This window comes from Ptychodera flava, chromosome 14 (genome assembly GCF_041260155.1).
Source record: "Ptychodera flava strain L36383 chromosome 14, AS_Pfla_20210202, whole genome shotgun sequence".
In the NCBI taxonomy this organism is placed as follows: Eukaryota; Metazoa; Hemichordata; class Enteropneusta; family Ptychoderidae; genus Ptychodera; species Ptychodera flava.
The window spans coordinates 25,368,868-25,393,462 of record NC_091941.1 but is presented as its reverse complement, the minus strand read 5'-3'; the positions used below and the strand labels follow the sequence as shown (position 1 = coordinate 25,393,462).

The 24,595-nt window shown below is 37.2% G+C and overlaps 1 protein-coding gene across 2 annotated transcripts in view; it reads right to left on the bottom strand.

The window, feature by feature from the left end:
* Nucleotides 1–2,991: 2,991 nt before the first annotated feature.
* The window catches only part of LOC139149890 (uncharacterized), a 76,020-nt gene continuing 54,416 nt past the window's right edge, over nt 2,992–24,595 (bottom strand). For both annotated transcript variants that reach the window (XM_070721909.1, XM_070721908.1), the window contains exons 3-4: nt 18,017–18,135; nt 2,992–6,123 (exon numbers count right to left, since the gene is read on the bottom strand). In XM_070721909.1, coding sequence (XP_070578010.1) covers nt 5,914–6,123; nt 18,017–18,135 — 329 coding nt within the window. In that variant the 3' untranslated portion in view covers nt 2,992–5,913. The remainder of the gene's footprint in view (nt 6,124–18,016; nt 18,136–24,595) is intronic.

Sequence of the window (24,595 nt, the reverse complement as noted above, 5' to 3'; positions counted from 1 at the left end):
CGTTTCTCAGATATACCAATGAGACAGACAGATGCAGAAAATATATTAAAAAAGAATACATGGTTCTGTGACCCGTCGGTCGCTGAGAGTATTTTCTATACTTGTCGTACTGTCAGACATGGATGCAACGAGTGCGGTAGAACAGTCAGAATCGCCCCACTGCGCACCGTGTAGTTTCATTCCAGCAAAGCCTGCAAACAGGGACGACAACGATCACAAAGATGATGAACACGTTGCCCCGTGGTAGCTAATCATCGATGGTACACAGCTAGTCAAACGAACCGTATCTGACTGCTTCTCGTCCCCCAGAGCAAAATCCGAAAAAAGACTGTAATTTGCCAGGGCTGTATTTTTATCACTGTCTTTTTCTCTTTCCGGAGAAAACTAATGACCATGGACATCAGTGTGCTGTAGAAATTCAATTTGAATTACCCTGTGGCTACGATTCTGTTCATTTCACTAAAAGGCCTTACCTTTCGAAGATGGCAGTACCTGTCCACTCGGCAGGCAGCTGCATCGTGCAACGGGAATATTTACTAGAATGTACCCGTCTGCGTGTCATCTCATTGCTCTGAGAGAGAGAGAGAGAGAGAGAGAGAGAGAGAGAGAGAGAGAGAGAAGAGAGAGAGAGAGAGAGAGAGAGAGAGAGAGAGAGAGAGAGAGAGAGAGAGAGATTGACTTGGAGCTGGTTGCCATTATGCATGTTTGTTAATTCACGATGTTTACTACAGTTAAACTTAAAAAAAATGAACGAAAGCCATACATTGCCTGCGGATTTTGTTTGGTCTGATTCAAAATATGTTTTGTAATATTTCAAACCTATTAACACCTGGATTAGGGTCTTCTCCAAGCAGCTGTCTTGCCCTCTGAGATAATCCCTACACAGCAATAACTTGAGCTGTGATATTCGTTTTTTACCTCCCTGCAACATAGACCGGACAAAATCAACTGGCAGTATTCGTCATGAATCTCGGCCACGTTTTGGAGTTCCAGTGGCTCTAGATTGTGAAATCTACTATACCATATTTTGATTGACAGGGATCTGATGTGTACGCACTCTGCACGCATGTTCATCTGAAACTCTTCAGCGAACCATTTGGAAGTACATGTATCAGTATACCTACACGGGTAGCTACACTAGCTACTTTACTGTGATTGAAATTCAATATATTGCCGACTCAAAAGCAACGCGAACTGGAGCAAACGTGCATCGCTTTCCAATTGAGGAACAATTTACATATTAAGTTTGTCTCAATATCGTGAAACAAATCACGCGTATCTCCCTTTCTGCTCTTCAAAACTTGCTGTATCATTCAAAATAGTGGCAGACGGTACTCGGACTCATCCAGCTGACATTGCTCTTTGGTGTCATTTATCGAGGATGTCCTCGTATACCATGTTCACGGTCCCTTTGTGGAGAGACCCTGCCATATTCACAACAGCTTGTCCAGCATTTCGCCAGATGGAGGACACATGTGAGAAATCTCTCCTTGTGATGCCAGGTCGCAGGCGGTTTGAAGGTCACGTGAAAGTGACATACTCCCAAAAGGACCAATTGACAACACAAGGTGGGATGCAGGGTGTGCTCTGTAAAACACTTGACATCCATAACGACTCGGCCTTCATATCATTACATTTGCCTCTTCGCGAATTTAAAGGCCCTAAGGGATATTCGCATGTCAATCACTTCATTGTTTCTGCGTTTTTCACTTTGGCTCTTTGACTTTGATCAGGTCTAGAGGGTTACCGATCTTCTCCAGCGTGCGTGTTAATGATCATGAACTTCTTTTATGATATCCGTAGTTCTTATTTTTGTGTATGTAGCATATATTCAACCGTATCAAAGTGGAAACGTCGATCTAATAAGCTATCAGTCCCGTCGATATTGTATAAATCTGCAAAGAAGCCCAGCGACTATGCTCAGTTTTGCCAAAACAGCTAAAATTCGACTGTTTTCCTGGACAGAACATATTTGAAGAATACCAAAGCAGTATACATTAAAAAATAGACCACATTACCGAAAACAAATATTTGACATTCATACTAATCTTAATATCTTCAGTTAACATGAAAGGCCTTGGTATATCTCTATTTGTTACTGAATAACCGGCCACTTTGAGAAGGGTCATGAATATTGTCAACGGCTGAATCTTACTGTGCACCATTTACCATTAAAAAGAATTCATTAAATCATTCGCTAAAAGGGCGGATGGTTGAACCAGCACTGATTACCCTTAAATTACACTGGACTTCTAATTTTTTAAACTATTAAATTCTTCAGCCCGTTGCATTTTTACATCGATATCTCCATTGATTCAAACATCCTGTCTGCAGTCGAAACTTTCTCACGCGCTCTTACATACCTCAATTCACATAGGCTTATTCGAATTGTATATTCCTGCAAACCTCTACAGCGGGCGAAACCATGCTCCTAATTCAATAAAGGGCAACTCTAGGTTGATACTTTCTAGGAACGACACGGTCAATAACGGTGAGGAAAACGTGTCGGAAATTCTATTATTTGAATAGTGTAGGAAATTCATGGAAATTAACCAATTAACTACCTGGCACACGGCAGGAATTTTGTGGTTGCTTCCCTGAGCAAGAGAGTAGCTACCTGATAATTAGCAAACTAAAAATGGCGAATTATTCCTGCCAAAACTTGATCAGTACCGAGCAAGTATTTAACTGCTACCCTTGACATCAATGTGAAAACGTTCGTGCTTGGCAACTGGGCAGGATTTATTTAGCAAACAACAGCGACGAAGGCTTAGTGACTTGAGATAGCCTAAAGCTTGAATAAAGTTCAATGCTCCACTCCACTCCAATGAATGGCTGTGCGCAATTTACAGCGCTAGCATCTTGAACATCATGGATGTTACTGATCGCGAACTCATCACACATCCAAACGCATTGACACCATTGGGGCATGAATTCGCCGAAGGACGAAAACAAACTACAGAATGAACAAAAAGATAGATCATAAACAAATTTGTAAAACTGTTGTTTATTGTAACTGATAAAAGGTGCATAATTGCACAGTTCTGTGGCTGGTGAAAAGAACATCTTGTCTTACACCCACATACATACATGCAGAAATACAGTGTATTTCATTAAGATGGCCGACACTGATAGGGTATTTAGTCACGCCCCTGTCTTGCATAACACAGAATACATGATCAGGAAAACCAAATTAAATTTTACAGTCGAAAATTGTTTTCTACAGCAAAATATGCATTCTTGGTAAAAAGAATATAAGGTCAAAATAATTTTTTCTCCCGTGACCCAAAAGTGCATTATGTAACCAATTTTTTTCATCCAAGGTCCCTTACACAGGAATTCAATGAGTTGTAGAAAAATGTGAAATACTGGCAGATTTGAAACTGAGTATGTTGGTGGTGTCATGGAAACACATTTCTTTCTTATTAATTTGAAAAATCACATGTTAGAAACTACAGAACATCTTTACAAACCCTTGTTTTTTTCTTTCAAGACCTTGGAACAAATAATTTCCTCCACCAGGCAACAATTTTATTTGAGGCAACAGAGTCTTATTTGCGTTTACAAAATATTCTGATTCAATATACCCTCATTGTATTACAATTATTGGTACCAGACAAATATAAATAGGTTCACGTTTAAAAACTTATCGAAGAGGAACATTCCTTTATTCACATTGATAAAAAGAAGAACGGTTGAACAGTTTATTTGCTGTATTTTGATAAGGTTAAAATGTAACATTTTTTAATATTGCTGTGTAAGAAAGCTATGCTCTCACCACCTTCGAAAAAACAATCTCTTCATCTCGTCAAAATTGTAACTGAGTCAATGCTTGTATTGCTATGTACATGTCATATCTTACTATCATTAGACTCAAATGCTTATTCAGTGTCGATGTACTAAAATGCACAATTTAGAATACAATCTGATACACATTTTTGAGGTTAATATTGCAGTCAATGACCACAATGGTATCAGGTTTCATGGAATTGACAGTGTTCCTTGGCGTTCACACTGAAAAAATTATCTGTGTGAGTATCTGAAAGTGTATGTCAATATGCATGTAAATATGTATGTATGTATCGTATGTATGTATGATGTATGTATGATGTATGTATGATGTATGTACGATTTATGTATGTATGTATGTATGTATGTACGTATGGTATGTATGTATAATGTATGTATGATGTATGTACGATTTATGTATGTATGTATGTATGTATGTATGTATGTATGTATGTATGTATGTATGTATGTATGTATGTGTGTGTGCATGCATACATGTGTACATGGTAGTGGTATGCTGGAGTATATTATGCCCATAGAGAGTGTAGGGAGACAGCTTTGTCCCAAGGGTATTCCATCAGTACAATGGCTCTGAAGAGGAACTGTAGAATATAGAGCATTATGGTAAATGTATTTAGAAATGCTATTCACTCTTCCAATCATCATTATACCTTCTAAGAAGTATACGGTAGACCATATGCACACAAAATACTACCAACTATCTTATATAAATTCAACATTGATAAATACATGTATGTTTTGAAAAAAATAAACTTGAAATTTCTAAAATCTATTTTATCTATCTTGAACACGCTGGACTGCCCTTAATGTTATTTGGTCTTTCACACTGTACAGTTTAAAATGATACAATCAATGTACAATTACATGATGTAAAAAAATCCAAATATTAAAATCCCAAACACAGATTACTGCCTTCATCAATATTGTTATATTGTTTGCATTGCAATTATTAATTTAATTTTATTGACTCATCTCCCACTGCAAAACAGCAAAGAGATACGGTATATGAGATAACTCAGTGTTCAGTGAATAGAAGGCACATATTCCTTATTACAATAATTTATTCATCTTAAATTTCTCATCATTTATTTTACTCGTGAAATTATGCTATACTTTGAAGTTTAGCAATACCATTAGCATCATGATGAGGGCTGTCCTCGTTAGCAGGGGCAATTTTTCAAAATGCTTTACGGTATATACAAAAAATGCAAAAAAGTCATGGATTGTATACCTATACCCTAAGTAACAACATCATGAGTTTCTGCACAGAAACTGATTGTGTCATCAGTTTCTGGGAAAGCAGTCATGCATGACATCATTACTTTTGCTTATCCTGGTAAGACATACATTCTTACCTAATTCTATGAGTGCACCCTACATAAACTCGGTAAAACTTAGTTGCTGGTTGTACTGCATTTCTGCAAGTGACTGGTACAGCTGATGTGTATAATAATTCTAGAATTCAAATACGGAATTGAAGATTTTGATTGCTGCTTGTATATGGTGCTCAGAGTTTGAAAATATTGTTCAGTAAACCCTAAATATATCCTTGAAACATATTCTGTTGTACTCTGGAAGGACAAATTCCTTGCAGGTTTATATGTAAGATATTCCAAAGTTCACACAGCCTCTGAGAGCTGCATACCAACGATGCATCTGTTGATGGAATTATTGTTTGCAGAAACTGAGACTACTGACTGCAATTTAAATTGACTTTGTCAGTGTCACCGACAACATTTGTGATTGGCAGCCCATTTCATATGATACTGTACTCAACATACCTGTTGTGAGATTTTCATACAGTTTTGTGTGTCGTCTGTCTGCAACTCAGACTAGATCAATTCATGAAGCAACTGCTACTATGGGCAAAAAATCCACCAAAACTTGCAGTGGTATTAAAGACAGAGAGAGACTGCACGAAAAACCATCACATTCAAGAGCCATACTATGCCCATTGAAATTTTAATTGATATTTTAAAGGAATCTATACCAAAACCATGCAATGACGGCATATATTACAAAATTCAATTTTGTTTCCATATTAGAGAGTATCAAAAAGAGAGGCACTGAGGGGAATCTCTGTCGTGGTGATCATTTATTTCATTAAAAATACCACACTTTGACGTGGGAGAGCCACCAGGGGCTGGTGTATCTGTCAACAGATCGTCGACCTCCTCGGATTTCCACGTCATCGTATTCCGTCCCATCTGCTTGATCTTCAGTTCTGTCATCCAGATTATCGTCTTGGGAGCCGCTCATATCCACGGTAACACTTGGACTTGCCTCGTAGGGACTTCTTATTGTTTTGTCAGCCTGCAAGAAAAAAGTTCACGTTCAATGTTTGTTTAGCTAAAAGCTTTATTCTGAAGTAGTGACAGACCCTTGAAGAAAAAAATGTCACATTCAATGTTTGTTGAGATAAAAGCTTGATATAGAGTTAACGACAGACCCTTGTGTGTTCACTGTACCATTACCATATTGTCACAATGCCCCATATGCGTTGGTGGTGTTAATGGCTTTTAGGTATTAGTGTTACAAATATTGTTGATAATACAGATGACTGATATTGTTTATTAATTTTGAAAACTGTTTCTTTTCATCAAAAATCTTTTATATATATATATATATATATATATATATATATATATTATATATATATATATATATAAACAAATTACTTCAAGTACAAAGTAATGAAATCTACTTTGATATATATATATATATATATATATATATATATATATATATATATATATATATATTATATATATATAAATAAACAGATTACTTCAAGTACAAAGTCATGAAATCTATTACTTAAGTTTCATGCATCTTGCAATCCTCAGATAGAGTGAAAGGATTACTAGCTCGACACTCTTACATATATGATTGGGACGAACCATTCTATTTGTAGGTGGTGTTAAAATTCGATAAATAATATTTGTTTTGGTGGCGACATTTTGAAACCAACTCAGAGCGATTGTGTAACAGTGTAGATTTGTCAGCATTGATAATGTGCAGCTTTTCTGATATACAAAGATTACATCGCTTGTTCATGTTAGAGTGGCTCAATGCTTTATCAATGATTGACCATGAAATGTCAAAGTCTTGGCCCTTATTTCTTAAGTTCCATACAAATTTTGACAACTCGGTGTCGTTTTTGCATCTCTCGTTACGGAACGATTTCATGTGATTAGTGTAGCGTGTCTTGAAGGTGTTATCAGTGAGGCTGATATAAACCCTCTCTCCGTTGTCTTCCAGCGATACTTTGGCCTTGTACACCACACCTTTGACTTGACAGTTACCCTTCAAGGGGCATGCCGACTTAACTCTGCAATTACAATCAGCTGGTTGGTCCTTACGCTGTTCTTCGGAGATTACCCTCTTATTGTGCGATTTGATTATACTTGCCATATTCTTCTTACAGCTATAACTCACTTTAATTGTGTTTCTGTTGAAGATCTTGTGAAGTTTAGAACCCTTTGGAAAATATTTATTGACAAGTTGGAGAGATTTCCTGCCGATGTTAACGGTTTCCACCTTCTTGCTGAAAGGGGGGTTGAACCACGTGATGTGACGCTTTCTGTTATTGCTTCTCCTCGCTAATTGGTTGGTCTTTGTGAATTCAATTTGTTCGGTGTAGCCGCTTGCCTTTAGCGCCATACTGTAGGGCAATACAATACGCCGCTAAAGGCAAGCGGTCATAAGGGCCAAGACTTTGACATTTCATGGTCAATCATTGATAAAGCATTGAGGTAATAGTAAGTAATAGATCTGTTTATTTATAACGCTCTGGTTTTGCATTGGGCACTGTAATTGCCCACGAGGACACCTGTATACTTCGAGAGAGAGAGAGAGAGAGAGATATATATATATATATATATATATATATATATATATATATATATATATATATATATATATATAATTGGTATTGATTGTATTTATACAACTGACTGAACACTGAAATGACATCTAAAAGTGACAGTGTTTTAGTGTCCTTCATGCTGAACATTTGCTCATCACTGCTACCGGAACAAATGAAGATGACCATTGAACACTTTGCCCAAAGTTGGCTTACAGAGTGCTGTTAGTGAGGGATGGTAGGCTGTGGCTTGTGGCAATATCCACCATTGGTATTTGTGACCCTGTCTTGCAAGTCTGATCAATGACACGGTTCTACTTGGTATATCATTTGACTTGATTGACTTTTCATCAATGAAGTGACAAGAGATGAGTTACACTGAATAACAGTGGACCCATGCTTCCTAAAGCTACCTTTAGTAGACAATGAAGCTATACATCCTTGGTCTACCATCTAGTCTGTGGGATTGCAAGATTCTCCGCAATTTGGCAAGACCCAGGCCCACTTGTCATACACTGGGATGACACAACATCATGCCACTCTCTGACAATAGAGATAGCTTCTAACCCATTCAATAATCTTAAACTCCACCTGTAAATGTAGTGAGAGGGACATAATCACCTCCTTACTATGACATCGTGGATGAAACTGCTTTGGATTGGCTCAAAATGGATTAGCATGGAAGTCTATGCTGTCATTTCCCTGCCAACAACAACAGATGCTTAATATGCAAATGTGCTGAACACTTGGTGTTATATGGGAGCTTAATTTCTGCAGTTGTAGTTCATGTACCAGTGATCATACATGCATGCACAACATATCGGATAAATTGTAAAATGTAACAAACCGACTCCTTTAGAAACCTCTAAATGAAATGTTTTAATGTAAAATGCAAAGCAAAGGTGTCATGGAAAAGCTGTAAGCCATGAACACTGTATAGAAAAGTGGATGATTATACTGAAAGATGGAGTACAAATTATAAGAATATTCTGATGTCAGGCTGGTTCTGTGCTTGTGGATACAGATCTGTTCCATAAAAAATGCAGTAATAAAATACCTGTATCTCTTTTTTCAAAATAATAGATCCAGCAAGTAATCTTCCAGTAAAGATGGTCTAAAAAGCAATGATATTTTTACATTTTAACACTGGGAGACAGTATTAATGGTTTACTCTAACACAGAGAGAAGCTCCAAACATAGTTATCTGTCCTCCGTCTCCTCTCGACATCACAAATAAATTTATGATGAACTGAATAAATAATCCAGCGATAGATAACATGGGAACATGTATAGAAGTTCTCTATGGCTTTGTCAATGAACAAGATAAGGATGACTGTGAATTAATCAAAACCTTAGTTGAAATTGTGTGAATAAGATATGAGGGTATGTCTTACACATACAATTACTGCTGGAAACCCAATTCCAGATGGGTAAATATAAGATTTGGGTACAATACGTGACAAATAGCAAAGCTACTCAAATTCAATGTAAAGCCATCTGTTGAGGGGATTATTGTTATTATATTATCAACACATTTGTTCCTGGCGTTTTCAATGGAGGGACCGACGTATTTTTTAAAACAGAAATCCTGAACACGAGTAGTTGGAACTTGTACCTGGAAGTAAAAACAGATAACCAGACAACCCTCGGAGGGCAGAGTGCATGTTGTGAAAAACACAATTTGAAGGTTTATGCAGCATTTCCAATAATTTAAATGTTTTTTAATCAGGCAATCTTTCCTAACCCTTAATTTTCCCTGGTTCATTATGATAGGGCCAGTGAACAGCAACAACGTGTTGCTTGGTCTGACTGTTTACGTGGTTTTTTGCCAGCTATCCTTACATTTATTATTAATAACTGGTATGGCCATGCAACTGCTAATGGTAGAATCAGTCTCAAAAGAATAGTCAATAATTGCTTGCAAGGTCCCATCCTTCAAATCTCTTGACATCACTTTCCCGGTTCCTAGAGTTCATAAACTCATCTCATGACCCATCCAGATCAATCGCTTTTTCAATCTCCTTCAGGAAAAATGGTTTCAATCTTTTAAATGTGGGATGAACTTGGTTTTAATCAATCTTTTCCTACAACAGTTTGAAATTGCAGTGTCTGATTTCAGTGTTGTTAGCTGTTGTGTTTCTGCGGTGATGTCGTACTTTACATGTTTTACATGATTGTATACAATGTCTGCATCTTGGTTTAGAAATTTAGTGTGTGCTGTTATTTTTATTGGTGGACATTTTCGTGCAAATTTTTAGGGTTTCTTTTTTATTTTATCGATTAGAAAAATAAAGATTACTACATGTAAACATCCTTTGTTTCGGTATTAGCCATCTATGCCAGTTGAGGGGCCCATTTCAGTGCTGGTAGATTACTACTCAAACCTGATGTCATCTTTTCCATCCAATCAGAGCGACGCATTGGTCTGGTGTGATTTTTCCATCCAATCAGAACGACATATTGGTAGACATGACACACTGTTGTGGTATACTATTCATTTTGATCAGCTGATTGTGATTATACAGATGTTTTCATCTTTTGTCTCTTTATGTCAATGCAGATAGGATCATCCTTGTAGGCTATTGATTTGAACTTTTTCATGTGACATCTGGCAAGCAGTAGAGATGTTTTCAATAACATGTCAGAATGTACGCAGCAATACTATAAGGATGCATCTACAGTTCCTTGTTCAGACATACTTGTTGGGTTGATATAATTGACAGTGCAGTGTTTAAAAGAATATTATTGAAATTTAAGATGAAGACTTCTTTATCAGCAAAGAAGCGTCAACATGTCTGGTGCAACACTGAATTTAATAAATGTATAAATCATTATTATGTTCAGTTTAGAAGACCAGTAGCTGTAACATTTTGCACTAAAACACCTACTATTTCGCTTGCAAACACAGCGTCTATGCATGTACTGTTATTGGTTGAATTCAAGCCTGGACAAGAATTCAATTTTTCCACAATAATGGTGCAGTTTACACATGTACAGGCTGAGTTGACAAACTCAACACTGTCCATCTCAACATACTTTGGGAAGTAGAACAAGAACCTGTAGACATTAAAAACTAAATGAGTGGAAAAAACTCATCAAATGTTACAGCTACTGGTCCTTTAATCTAAAATGCATTGATTTTTAACGTATAGTTTTCTAATATCTGTATTGAAATCTTGACACTCAAACTGGTTGCTATTTGCTACCACACTGTGCAGACACTGGGAAATTCAACAACAACCACCTAATTCACTCTCTGGTTTCAATGATTAAGAAACCATGCAGAATATTGCCCACACTCAAGTTACCAACGGTGACGATTTCAATGTGATGACTTAACCAAAATTGAATCACAACCTAATGCAGCAATGGGAACGGCTTCAATTGATGAGGAACAGTGTGCTGACTTAAACACTGGAACCGATACAGTTAAAACATGATAAATCATAATAAACCATGTATGGACAGGATTCCAAACTACCTCATCAAATTAGACAAAGAGTGTCCCAATCTCCACAGTTGTTAGGCACTGACCTACACTGTCTGCCTCTGCTTGCAGACATGGCAATCACTGGCAATTTCACTTACTCTGGCTAATGAGACATTTTGACATACACAATCAAGATGTATGTATGGCATGGATGGAACTAATATACCAAAAATTGCATGTAAGTATGATTTAAACGTATTACCTATTTGAATATACATCAAAAGAAGAAACAAAGTTCTCACAAAAGTGGATCACTAATAAATCATGGACTTGATCACATGTTCCACATGAAGTGGGCAGGATGGAAATATAGGCACATCTCTACTTGACTGTTTCCTCCGCTTGATGAAATGAGCTGGCTATAATGTTCCTTGGTCACCACTAATTTGAGACAAACTCTTAGCCTGAGATTTGAGTGCTTCACACCGGGAATGTGGAAATCATGAGGGGGAAATACGCTGAACCTTGAGACATAACAACGACCCTCGGGCTGAAAACCATGAATTGCTATGGTTACAGCAATTATGCACAAGGCCCAATTCTGTGTCTTGTATTTTTGCAGAGAGTGTGGCAGATTGGAGGACAAATTATTGTTCAGGAACTTCAAGATACCATGGGTGAAAATAAAAAATACCGTCAAGGACAGTGTGCTCATATTTGGTTTCAATTGGTCCATCAAGAAATATTTAAACCAGAAAAAACAAGAATGACAAAAGAAAATACGGTCTGAAACTTTAGGTACTGTTGGTCAACTTTAGGAACAGGCTTAGCAGAGGAATGTTTCAACACAGTCCTTCATGATTTCAGCAGGTCTGCCAATATGTATCAGTTCATGAACAACGACAGGAAATGACTCAAGGCAGTCGAGTAGCCTGTTTCAGTCACTGCCACCACTCCTACACCTTATAGGTACACTGCGTACAAATAGGTTAGAGATTACAGAATCTCCAACTCAGATGTGTGGGCTGTTTCATTAAATGCCACCACTCCCGCATATTTGCAGGATTTCCCCTTTTTTTTACCTCATTTGCATATTTTTGACAGTAACATGTTCATTTGAACAATGTCACATCTCAACCCCTGGGTCTACCTGTACACCAAATACTGTGATGTTAGGTGCGGTGGTTTGGGAGCTTTTGTGTGTGACAGACACACCGGTACATCCGCACATACATATATACCGGTACATACATACAGACATACAGACTCCACCGACTCACCATATAAGCTCTTTTTGGTATTTTTATACATACCAAATATGAGCTAAAAATGAGTAGAAACTAGGAATTGGGGTAGAAATCTGCACATTCACCTGCTCACAGAAGCTGGGTAAATCATTATCGCTATAAGCTGGTGAAAATTTAGTCGCGTGCATTATAGTAAATACAATTTTGCCTCGAAAGTGAAAATTTTTGCTCAAACTCTCTTCAATGAAATGTTGAACCATTCTCTTACTAATCAAGAATATGAATCAGCTGTCATTGAGCAAAAGTTTGGTGCTGGAGAAAACAAATTACTAACATTTGAAATTCAAAATGGCTGCCATCCTTGTGTTAATTACTCCATGGGTAAAGTAAAATTTTCAATTTTCAAAGAACTGAGAATGCAATTTTTTTTTACTTAAGGTAAAGGGCGACGAATTCGGACGTGCACACGCTTTAGAACGTTTCTGCGCAGATTTAACTCCAGCCTGTCGCAAATGGGTTACTTTGTAGCATGTATTCAGCATCACCTGTAATTGTTGAAATTGCGCTTTTACCTAATTTTTTGACCCAGTCTCTTAGAAATACATGTGACCTATAACCTTGTCATATTTTGACCCCCTAGGAAGCTAGTTTTTATTCAATATGAGCGAAAAATTAACATTTCTCTCCTATTTACATGGCGCATATTACCCATTCACCTGGAGATATTGTAAAAAGTAGCGTGGTGACACCGTTTTATTAAAAGTGTAAACTAAACGGTATTATGTCAGGATTTTATTCGCAAAGTTTGGTCAAAATGACACCATTCAAAACGACAGGAAGAAAGTTCGAAAATTATGTAGTGATATAATTTCGATATCGTCATTTTGTAATCGATACTTATGTAAAAATTTCTTTACAAACATCATGAAAACTATACATTCGATAGAAATGGATCTTAAGTCTTGGTATTTATTAAAATTAACTCATTTGCTAAGCGTTTTATGATTGTTTTCTTTAGTTTAAGTGAATTATATCATTTTTATTTATTTCTAACGACGCCATTTTAACGTCCGTTTCCATGGAAACGAGCGTGGTGACCCTCATTTTTTATTTTATTTTTGCACTTGCACAACTTCCAAGAATATTTGTGCAAAGTTTCAAGAAAATGACACCACAACTTAATTTTGACGTAATTCGTAGTACTTCACCTTAAAGAGCTTTAAAATGGATGCCCACAAGTGGTAGTTGATCAGAAAAGAATTGTAGAAATTTGAGTCTGAACATTTGTTTCCGAGGCATATCCACCTCAGAGACATTTCTAGTGTGTATCAGGGTTTTGTAGATTAGATTGTTGCATGAAAATATTGAGATATAATGGATAATGTTGACTTTCCATGACAATTCATCATTCACAGGTTACACACTGTATAGTGGTAGCTTGAAAAAGGATGGGTAGAGTTACTATCCTTGAGATAACAGTTTCATACAATCCGACACCAAGTACACAAGACTGGCTCAAACAACACAACACAGTATGTTTTTTTTTAAAATTATCTCGTCATCAAAATCCAGATGGTGTGATTGAGAAATAAAATGGTTCACTTTACTCTGAGTGACTCAGTAAAATTCTATGTGAAAGTTTAGACACAAACTTTTGTTTGGTGAAATCAAATTAACGACAAATGATGGCAAGGGCTAGATCAAAATTTGTTTAATACCATACAGTTATTGGACTGGTGCTCATGGCGATACTGATGATGCTTTGCCCTCGGCTCAAGCATTATCAATATTACCGTCGTGGGCAACATCCCTTGGGAAGGCAACAAATTATGATCTCAAACTTGGCCTTGCTATTTGTGCATTATTGGTGAAATTTAAACTGTACTCTAATCTTTGGATTAATTTCTGGAAATATTGTGATGTTTGCAAATGATAGCACAAAGAGGCAAGTTGCTGTATTACTCATTATGATTACTGTATCTTTGATGAGATGATGATAAAAATGATAAAACAAATATATTACAGTCACTCATTGGCATCAATGCTGTACAGTGATAATTGCCTTGACTTAAATTGACAATTCTGAAGCAGGGCAAGATAAGCTGTTTATTTTGTGGTGTCTGAGAAATTTTGATAATTTCAATTTGTGCTGAACACGTGACTTCCTCCTGATGTTTCCCATCATCTAGTATTTCAGCAATAAATTATTTTCACCACTTGGTTATTGCAGCTGTTTCAAGCTGGGATTCATGAAACTGTGTCAAGATATAGCAAACAGCTGGGATGAAACATAATAATAAATAACTGGGACTCCATATGACAAATAGCTTGGATAAAATGAGCCATTTGAATGTAACCAAGGTGCCGTGGGAGAACACAGTCGAGTACAAGTTTTTCACTGTGGCTCTAAGGAGAGTGATACATTGACACAATGCTTTTAAACGTTGAACACTGAACAGAGAATTTGTAATTGACTATCTAGGCACTGAACAGAGATTTGTAATTGACTATCTAGGGCATACTGGTAAAATGCTGTGATGGAAATATATACTCAGTGAGCATACAATGGGGTTAGCCCTTCCATAATGACAGAAAATTTATCTCACCTCTTGAGAATTCAATTGGCACAGAAGGCTCATGCTAAAATAACCGAAGTCAAGACAAGAATTACCTATAGTTTGATCAATTCTCTGCTGATGACATCAAACACTGTGCCCCTTCTCACCTTGGGTGGACTGACCAGCGACAGTGCCAGACTTTGTGGCTGCAGGTGTATCAAGTGGGTAATTTTCCCTAGCAAGTGTCTATATTAGCAGAGTATTTACAGTGCTGTTATCACATTGGTTTGATGATTGAATCATGCGGACAAGGAATCTGCTCCAGTTTGCTGAAAATTGGGGAACAAAAATCTCTTTCCAGTAATGAGTGCACGGCCTCTGGGGCATCTAAAATCAAATATAATCAGGGTTTGATTTTTTTTTCTCAGAACTCTAGCACACTGCAAAGTCTAATATAGGGAGGGGAAATTTAATTTCTCCCTATAAAAGGCATTGGTCTGATTCCCAAACCTCTGCAGCACAAAGCCCTCTGGATTCTGATGGTACAGTCCCAACTCTAATGGCTAAGATTGATAGCCAAAACAAAGAAGCACAAAATACAGCTAATTGTATTTGCTTTTAACACCACCAATGTAAACCAATTTATTTGCACTGATGCTGATATACGCATTGAGTTACTACTGTGCAACGGGATTTAAATCTTGTGTCAGAGATTGAGGCTATGTTGTAGCATGATTAAGCCTTAACCCTTTGAGTCCTATAATTTTTTTCCCGCCAAAATTTTAGTGCAACATTTTACCAATTTTTTTAATTTTTCTGTATTTCTTTTGATATTTGTGGACCAAATGGATATCACATTTCATTGGCTAACGTTTTTTATCAAAATTACGTCAAAAAATCTGAAACAAAATTGACTGGGTATATTTTATAAAGGTGACAAAAATTGACTTTGGCGCTCAAAGGGTTAATGAGTCTACCTAACCTATGCCACACTGCACCCGTGCTACAGTGTGGCGTAGGTTAGGTACTCATTAACCCTGCCATCCCTCCCTTCTCCTCTTGAGGAAAGGGGAGGGATGGCAAAGAAACTTTTAAATAAAAATAAATAAAGAAAGCAATTAAAGTTTATCTTTTTTGAGTATATTTTTAGATCAAATTCATGATGGTATCCATTGCAATTCTGACGATGTACCGGTAATATAAAGCTCACGGAATGAAATACTCCCGCTGCATCAATTTTTTCATGATATAGAGATATATTAAACTGAAATGAATACTAAATAAAGATACAGTATTGGGAATATGTTTGTCGATGTGACCAGCCTGACTGTCTTGATGTCGATGCATCACTCAGTGGCTGGCATATCAATAAATGAAATTAAGAGAAGGCAAATAAACCTCGCTTCTAATAATTGAAACGGGACACCTGTGACGTTGACACAAATGTGCGTGAAATAATTACAAGTGACCTACTTTGTATAAAACACGGGGAAGAAAATGAAAATGAGAGAAACATTTCTTATTGATAGCCCGCAGGCAGACATATGCATACTGATACAGTGTTTCCTTTTGGTTGTGTGATTGCAGAAAGTGTGCAATTGAGCCTTTTGTAATGCCTAGGAAAATTACCTATCAGATAAAAATGGTGCAACTGTATGCACACACAACCATAAACTTCATTGCGATACCCTTATAAAACATCACTGTGATATTTCCGATGATGTTAGTCCTTGAAAATGGACACTCACTGCTTTATGCCAAACTTTGACTGCATGCAAAGTTCCATATTGGAACACATTCCATCATCTGTTGTGGCAATTACACGCACTTGTTTGATCACTGAACATTTTCATGGTTTAACCTCCCCTATCAAAATTTGTTGTCCTCCTGCATCTGTTCCAGAATTTTCAAGTCCATCCCTAATATTACATGATGAAATGTGATAAAAATTGACTCTCTTCATGGGCGTGCTGAAAAAGCACTGCGTACTTACAAGTATATTATTATTAGGCATCCTGCAGACAAAAAGTCTGTTGCCGTAAATAATTAATCATGATGTCAATTGTCATCACCTGAAGACAAATTATTTAAAGCGACAAATACTGTCGGAAATACTAACACAACACACATAATATGCATAATAGAGAGCAAATGTGACGGCAAATATGAACAATTTGCCTACGGCAGTTCACTTTTGACTGCAGTCCATCCTTTTGGACAGACATCACATGGAGATTAAATCTTTAACATCAAACAGTAAATCTCCCTCATTACCTGTTTTGTCTGACAATTAATTATCCAATTGAGAATTAGCCAGTCTTTATTTTGTTGATTCTATTATTCTTTCTGGACGTGTTGAACGCTTCTGAGAGATTTTGCTGTTAGACTAATGGACCATTTGGATAAATAATCAATAACATGCAGCAGTGGGCCTGGTGACTGCTTTGATTAGGGATTACTGAGTTATCAGAGGTGGAGACAATTGTGAATACAGTTTGCTTTTGGCGTAAAAAGAATCATTTCGCACTAATCACTACATTGACTTGTAGTTGTACAATATGACACAGAATGTGCAAAGTACGTGTTATGACGACGAAGACGATGACGATGATGATGATGATGAGGATGACGATAATCTTTCACTTTATTTCAGACTTGCAAAAAGCGGTCAATATGACAAAAATATATAAAGAGAAGACAAATTAAACCGTACAAAACAACAAGGACACACAACATCAAAATATATATGCAGCAATGCAGAAAATCAAAATGGTTACAGATCAAATTCCTCTAAAACATCTCTCAAACGTGGTACAAAAAGCTACCTCCAATGATACTTAAAGATCAGTCAGATGCATTCGGAAGTGTGGGTACATTACAAGTAGATCATGTCCATGAACTTGGAAGCAATTCTTCACTTCTCATGGGCAGGAAATCTTTGCGTTGCATTGCATGGTTTGGAACTAATGCAAGCAAAAGGAAGGCTAAGATGTGAGATGTGAAATTACACACACAAGTGACGACTGAAAACATCTACAAATTCCTTATTTTCAATGCAAGGAAGTAGCTTATCGTAAAGTTGATATGGCTGGTGTTTAAAACATACCTTGATTCTGATGTAATGAGGATATAACACTCCTCTTCCGTCTCCTTGTTCACCATCAATTGCACATCCCACAGTGAGCAGCGATCTCCCAACTCCCATTACGAAGATAATGACAGCTCCTGAAATATTAAACAAATGAGAAAAGAATTTTCAAATTGATTCAGCATCAGAAAATTGATTGAATTTTGGTTCTATCTTGCAGTAATTATAGTAAGCGACTTAACATCCAGCATTTAGATGGGGTGAAAATTTAAAGGGTGGGCATTTCTCAACATTTAGATGGGGAAAAATTTGAAAGCAAGGGCATTTCTCAATGGAGTGGGTAAGCCTCCACAGGGCATTGATTGCACTTCTTGCACAGTGATGTTTTATTCACAGCACAGCAAAATGAAGGCCAGTTGACTGGTGGCTGTAGAGGCTGTTATGTCGACTGAAAGATGTTTTTGCTTCTCTTGTGGAGCAAGATCATGTTTTGTACAATCGTTCGACAGCAGGTCCCACAACGTTGCTGTTGAAACAGTGGACAGAAAAGCAGCAAGAATCTGGGTAACTATTTGTGAATTTTAATTTAGGAATCGAGAGACATTGCAACCTTTTATCATGAAAATGCCAGCATGAGATACGGCAAATTATGTGATGCAATCATCATGACTTGCAATTCAACACATGACGGTGGAAGAGCTTTAATTACTATTGTTCAAATAAAAAAGTAAATGTTGAGTCTGAATGCTTCCCGAAAGTAGTGGTTCTTAACATGGGAAATTTCATTTCATTACATCATTGAAACTAGGTTACTCTATGTAAAGCCTTCTGTGTGGGTAGCCTTTGGAGAACTTATATATACACACAGACAGAGTAGATTAAATTTGATTTCAGGCTTACACATTAACAGCATGTAATAACCATTTCAATATGCATAAGATATATTAATATCAAGAAATAATATTTTTGCAGTTATACCTCATCATATGAAACCCAGAAGGTCACCCTTGGGTATTGTACAGAATTCTCATAAAACCCATTACATTTGGAATAGTTGGATAAACTCTAATCATTTAGGCAGGTCAACTTTTAGTTTTGTACAGAATTCTACTGAATGCCTACTATCTTTGAAAATGGTTCGATACCTGGGGCATTTCCTAACCATTCAAGTGTTTCTTGAATCATTCATGTGAATACATGTACAGCCCAACGGCACAAATTCAAGATCATATCGTGATCCTCAGGAAGGTAAGGCAGTAACTTTCCAAACATTCCCCCAGCCAACATAAAGACTTGAAAGAAATAAATGGGAGGGGGTAACTTTGCGATGATGACAAAAGATCAGAGTGGCTTGTTTGCGAGTTTTCAATAACTAAATACACACGACTTGATCATTTGAGGACCACTTATGAAATTGAGGTGAGTGATAGCATCATTATTTGGGTAGATAACTTTAACGGGATGTGCGGCTAAAGGGAAATCTTGGTGTGAGCGGACACTCAATTGAGAGACATGAGTCACGAGTACCTCCTTGATGGATTTTAAAAAGCAGTGATGTTCCATGTAAAGCTTTGCTAAGTCCACAGAAAGTACCATTAAACTCATCAAGTGATGTTTACACATGAGCTGCAGTGTCAGACTGTCTGAGTTTGTATCGGGTAATTGTCTTCACCAGGGGTGTTATTCTCTGATACCTATGAAGTCCAGGCACACACACACACACATCAACAACAGGAAAAGAGAGTGTGATACCGTCTGCCTAATGACAATGGCCGAGTTGATGGTTTGAAAGATACTACAGTAACAGCAGATTTCATGAGATACCGTTACTTAGCATGGCTCTGCGTAGACTGGGTGTGCAACTTTGCACTGAACAGACTGTATTCTAAGAGAAATGTGAGGGGACAGAATTAGACTCTTCAATGCCTTTAGCTCTTCACTCCATTTCCTTGTGGGAGGGGGTTCAAATCGGAAGGCAAAAATTAATGGCTTCAACCCGGACAATAAAAAGTTTATGTTTTAAAAACCTAATGCCAAATGATCTGTGTATCGAACGGTAAAATTGCGCCAGTACTTGCTTGAAAAATTTCGTACACATACCACGTATGTCCAACTTCAGTGATCAAAGTCAACACTCCATCAGATTTGGTTAACACATTGCAAAACTGCTATTTGTAAGGATGCTTTAAGGAATAATTTGACTGAATACAATTTCAATGTCTCATTGGCAGATTCTTGAACTTGTCAAATTACATCCTCACCTAGATACACGAAACCTGAGCTGTTGTATAACTTGTCACTGTATTCCCGATGAGACGTACCGATACATGCATGTACACTCAGATCAAAACTTGACAATTCCATGACATTACTATAGAAAAGCAACGGTATGCCTACCAATATACCATACAGCAAAGCCACATGCAAGCAGAATCTATATATACAAGTAGCATTGCTGAAAATCAAAGGTGCCACTCAAATTTTTGCTGACATGCCAATGGCTAGTGTAGCAACAATGTTTTAAACCTGTTTGATTTTCTCTTCCCAGAGTTTGTGCAAAACACATTTGCTTTTCACACCTCAGGTATTCCACTTCAAATTTGCATTCATTCTTCCGTTTCCTGAGCACCGATGCTCTTGTGTTCACAGAGCTATTTGATGTCACAGACGACAGTGACAGTTTTCAACTCACAGAATCCCTGCATCCCTTGTGAGCAGACCTCATTCCTGCAGACCTCATCCAGGTAGATTGACTGAGCACAGCTCTGGGTGGTGAAAGAGCACGTCAGTCGTATTTTAATCTCATCTATAATTCATAATCATAACGAAGGTCACAACTTTGGCAGCACGTTCACCCAAAAGTTTACACAATCGTCCTAATTCAAAGTATATTTTCATGCGTGGCCATGCCAGAAGTGTTTGGGTAGCACAGCAAATATGAGCGAAACAACCACCGGGAGTTAACCACAGCTTTACTGGTAAATTTCACGGAAAAGGATAGATTACTGTACATTGTTTGCCTTTCATGAGTTGCATACACTGAGTTTAGAGTTTACATGGAAAGTAATGTCATGGAATTCATAGTCAGTATATGATATCTTAAATCTGAAGGATTGCAAATCACAACTTTACATGATCTCCAAATCAAATAAAATCCATCAATCAAGTTCCATGGCTGTGTGAATTCATATCTATTTCAGATCAGTCTGAATTTGTACGATGTATTCATCAAAAATGACAATTTTATGCCAGCATATATGTGCCAACCTGAACATGAAAGTTCTACTCAACTCTGAAAACGATGTATATCATAAATCATATGTATGACAGAAGTTCATCAGTTCAATAAATATGCAAATAAATGTATAAGCATGCACATAGCTCTGTATGTCAGAACTTTATGAATATATTATATATGCAAATGGCAATGGAATAAGCACATGGTTGTGGAATTCCCAGTGACATAGTCAACTCTGAAAATGATGCAAGTTAAATAAGAGACCTTAGAGTGTAAGTGTATGTCAAAAGTTAACTAGTTCATGAAATATGAAAATGAGCAATTAAGTACCGGGGTATGCACACAGTTGTGTAATTCCCAGTGACATTCTCACATGTACGCATTGGTGCATCTTTTTGACCAAATCTGACCGCCTTTGACAAAGTTATAATTGAAATACACAATGATCAGTTGCTATTAAAGTTGAAAACTAATTTACATATTAATCATATTGATTAATCCAACCAAGCCAAATCTATTTTGAATTATTCCAAATCTCCTTTGCATTATCATGTACCAACAATCCGTACAAAATTTCAATTTAATCTGGTTTCAGGTTGTGAAATGCTGACTACAAAAAAAGAAGGGCGTTGTGGTATGACTGTATATATGACATCAACTCCCTGTTTGATTGAACACTGGTAGCTGAAAACATCCATGACAAACCAGGCATAGACGAATCTATTCAGAGAATCTCAATGTGTATAATTTAGTTAGCACTGTGTTATAATGCTCTCAGAACCTGTATCACCAGTTTGATAATTATCTTGAAGACCTTTTCTGCTGTTCACATATGATAGGTTTTAATCAATTAAATCAAGCACGCTCTGTACAAATTTTATGTACTATATTTAAATGCAGTTTTTCCATGTGTCTGAACTACAGACATCAGTGGAGAGAGATGTTTCACTTAGGCCAGACACAATGAGGAATTGGCCCAACATAATTGAGTTTTTTAATCAATGGATATATTGATGATGCCACCATCTCCATACAAGTTTTATGCAGAGTCACAGAGTATGAGATAGAACTAGGGCTCTGAAGAAAACATTTGTAGGGATAAGCACTCCCTGCCAGCAGCGCTCTTTTTGTTTTCCATTTGGAGAGCAGGACAGATAAGCAATCGCAATCTGCGATCAATACTACAGCATGTACTGCTCGGGGGTGAAGTCTGGGATTAAACCAGAGATAAAACTATTCATCTCAAACTGAAAAAATGTCATGTGAACAATGGTGCCGTACACATGAATGCATTTAAAAGCTACTGAACGCACCTTGAAAAAGGGCTGTTTCAGTTGTTATTTCGTCAATTCATTGATTTTTCACACTCGTTTCACGTGTAGCTGTATACTCGTCAAAACAAGTTATCTGCACAAGTACAAGTGGTAGCTTACACCATAAACAAGCTTACTCTAACTATTGATTCGATACAATTTTAAGGAGGACTTGCTTGTGTATGGGTACTGTGGCGGTACAAATGTTGTGGAATGGCTAATTGGCCTCCTGGGTTTACGCAGCCTAAGGGTATATGCCATTTTCTCTGTGAAGTTCCTTTAATCAACGTTTTTTTTAATACTGACTCATCAACAGTAAATGAAAGCTGTAAAGAGTCAGGTACCTTTGAAGAGCCATCAACTGGAATGAAACGACTGTTATAGCATTACATTACGGCACAAGCTTTTTGCCTTTCTGTGGTGTCATCAATACTTTTAATTGACTTCTAGTGCCATATAGATAATAACTGTTTCTGTGCTGACAAACACAATCACAAAGGAGAGCCATTTGCACTTTTGTCGGTATGATCATCTCAATCTACGCAATCACCTTATTACTATACAGTTACCAATGATTTTGACGATGAGATACAGCTGGATATTGATACACTACCTAATTAGGTTTGTCAGTTTGCTGGCGAATTTACCCTTTTAGTGGTCAACTTTTACAACTTTGCGCCAACATCAGACAGACTAAAACAGCAGGTGATGCAGCAAGATGTCTGTAAACTAATTTCTATGTAGTATGTTTATATCTTTACAGCAGCTATCAGTTTCAATGGTGACACACACAGAGACTGGTTGCCAAGTTTTACAAGCAGTTCAAATTCACGGAGAGGTGGTAAAAGAATGAAGTTACTGCAAATTTAGACTCAGAGGACAGTGTTCTTTGTAGTTGAATATCAATACAGTTCATGACTTCAAAAATAATAGAGTGATGTGTAAAATGAACAAACTTTACTTTGGTTATCAACAAATGAATGACACCACATTTCTCAATGAGCTGACATCGGGGCCTACTTCAGTACGAAGTGAACTTGGGGGTTTCAGGCTATTTCGTGAACGTCATTTGTTTTCTATATTGACAAGATTGTAGTGGCAAGCGATAAAAGCATTGCAACATTGTAAGAGTGTTTATCATTTCTAGTTGATCCGACGTTTTTATTAAACACAAAAAATAATAGACAGTGTTCTTTGTAGTTGAATATCAATAAAGTTCATGACTTCAAACAAAATCTAAAACTAACAACACAAATCGATCTGAAAGAATCAGAACGTTTGAGTAGCGATAGCAATGTCTGGAAGTCAGGGCTTTGAGTCAGCAACTTTCTAGTCTAATAAACTCAGACAATGAGATATTCTGGTATTGCCAGCCATGGTGGGGCTTTGTATACATACGCTGACACTAATTAGCAGCTATCAGTTTCACTGGCGTAATGAAAAAATTAGTTTACAGACATCTTGCTGCGTCACCTGCTGTTTTAGTCTGTCTGATGTTGGCGCAAAGTTGTAAAAGTTGACCACTAAAAGGGTAAATTCGCCAGCAAACTGACAAACCTAATTAGGTAGTGTATCAATATCCAGCTGTATCTCATCGTCAAAATCATTGGTAACTGTACAGTAATCAGTCCGGGTTATGTCCATATAGAGGATAGTAGGGAAGATCCAATGGCGTACCGTATATGTAATGAAATTAAGGCAAGAACCAATCACGTACTGTATATGTAACAAGGGTCAAAGGTTACGTTGGTTCACTTTGTTCAGATCGCGATATGACCTGACAGATCCACCGATCGAGTGAGACTGTTGGCTCCCCGGAAGTATCTTAGCTCCAGTCGATTGGCGACGTTCTACCGTGTTAAAAATTGTAAGATTTCTTCAAGAATAGTTTTCTGAGTTTCTTAACCCTTGACCATATTCGACGAAGAGTTATTGGACGTTTTTCGTTCTCTTTTCCAGCTTTTGGATAACTTCTCGGCGATTGATCCAGCGCGCGTTTTTCTGAGCGAAGGGTCAATCGTACCGGGCAACGCATGGTTATCGAAA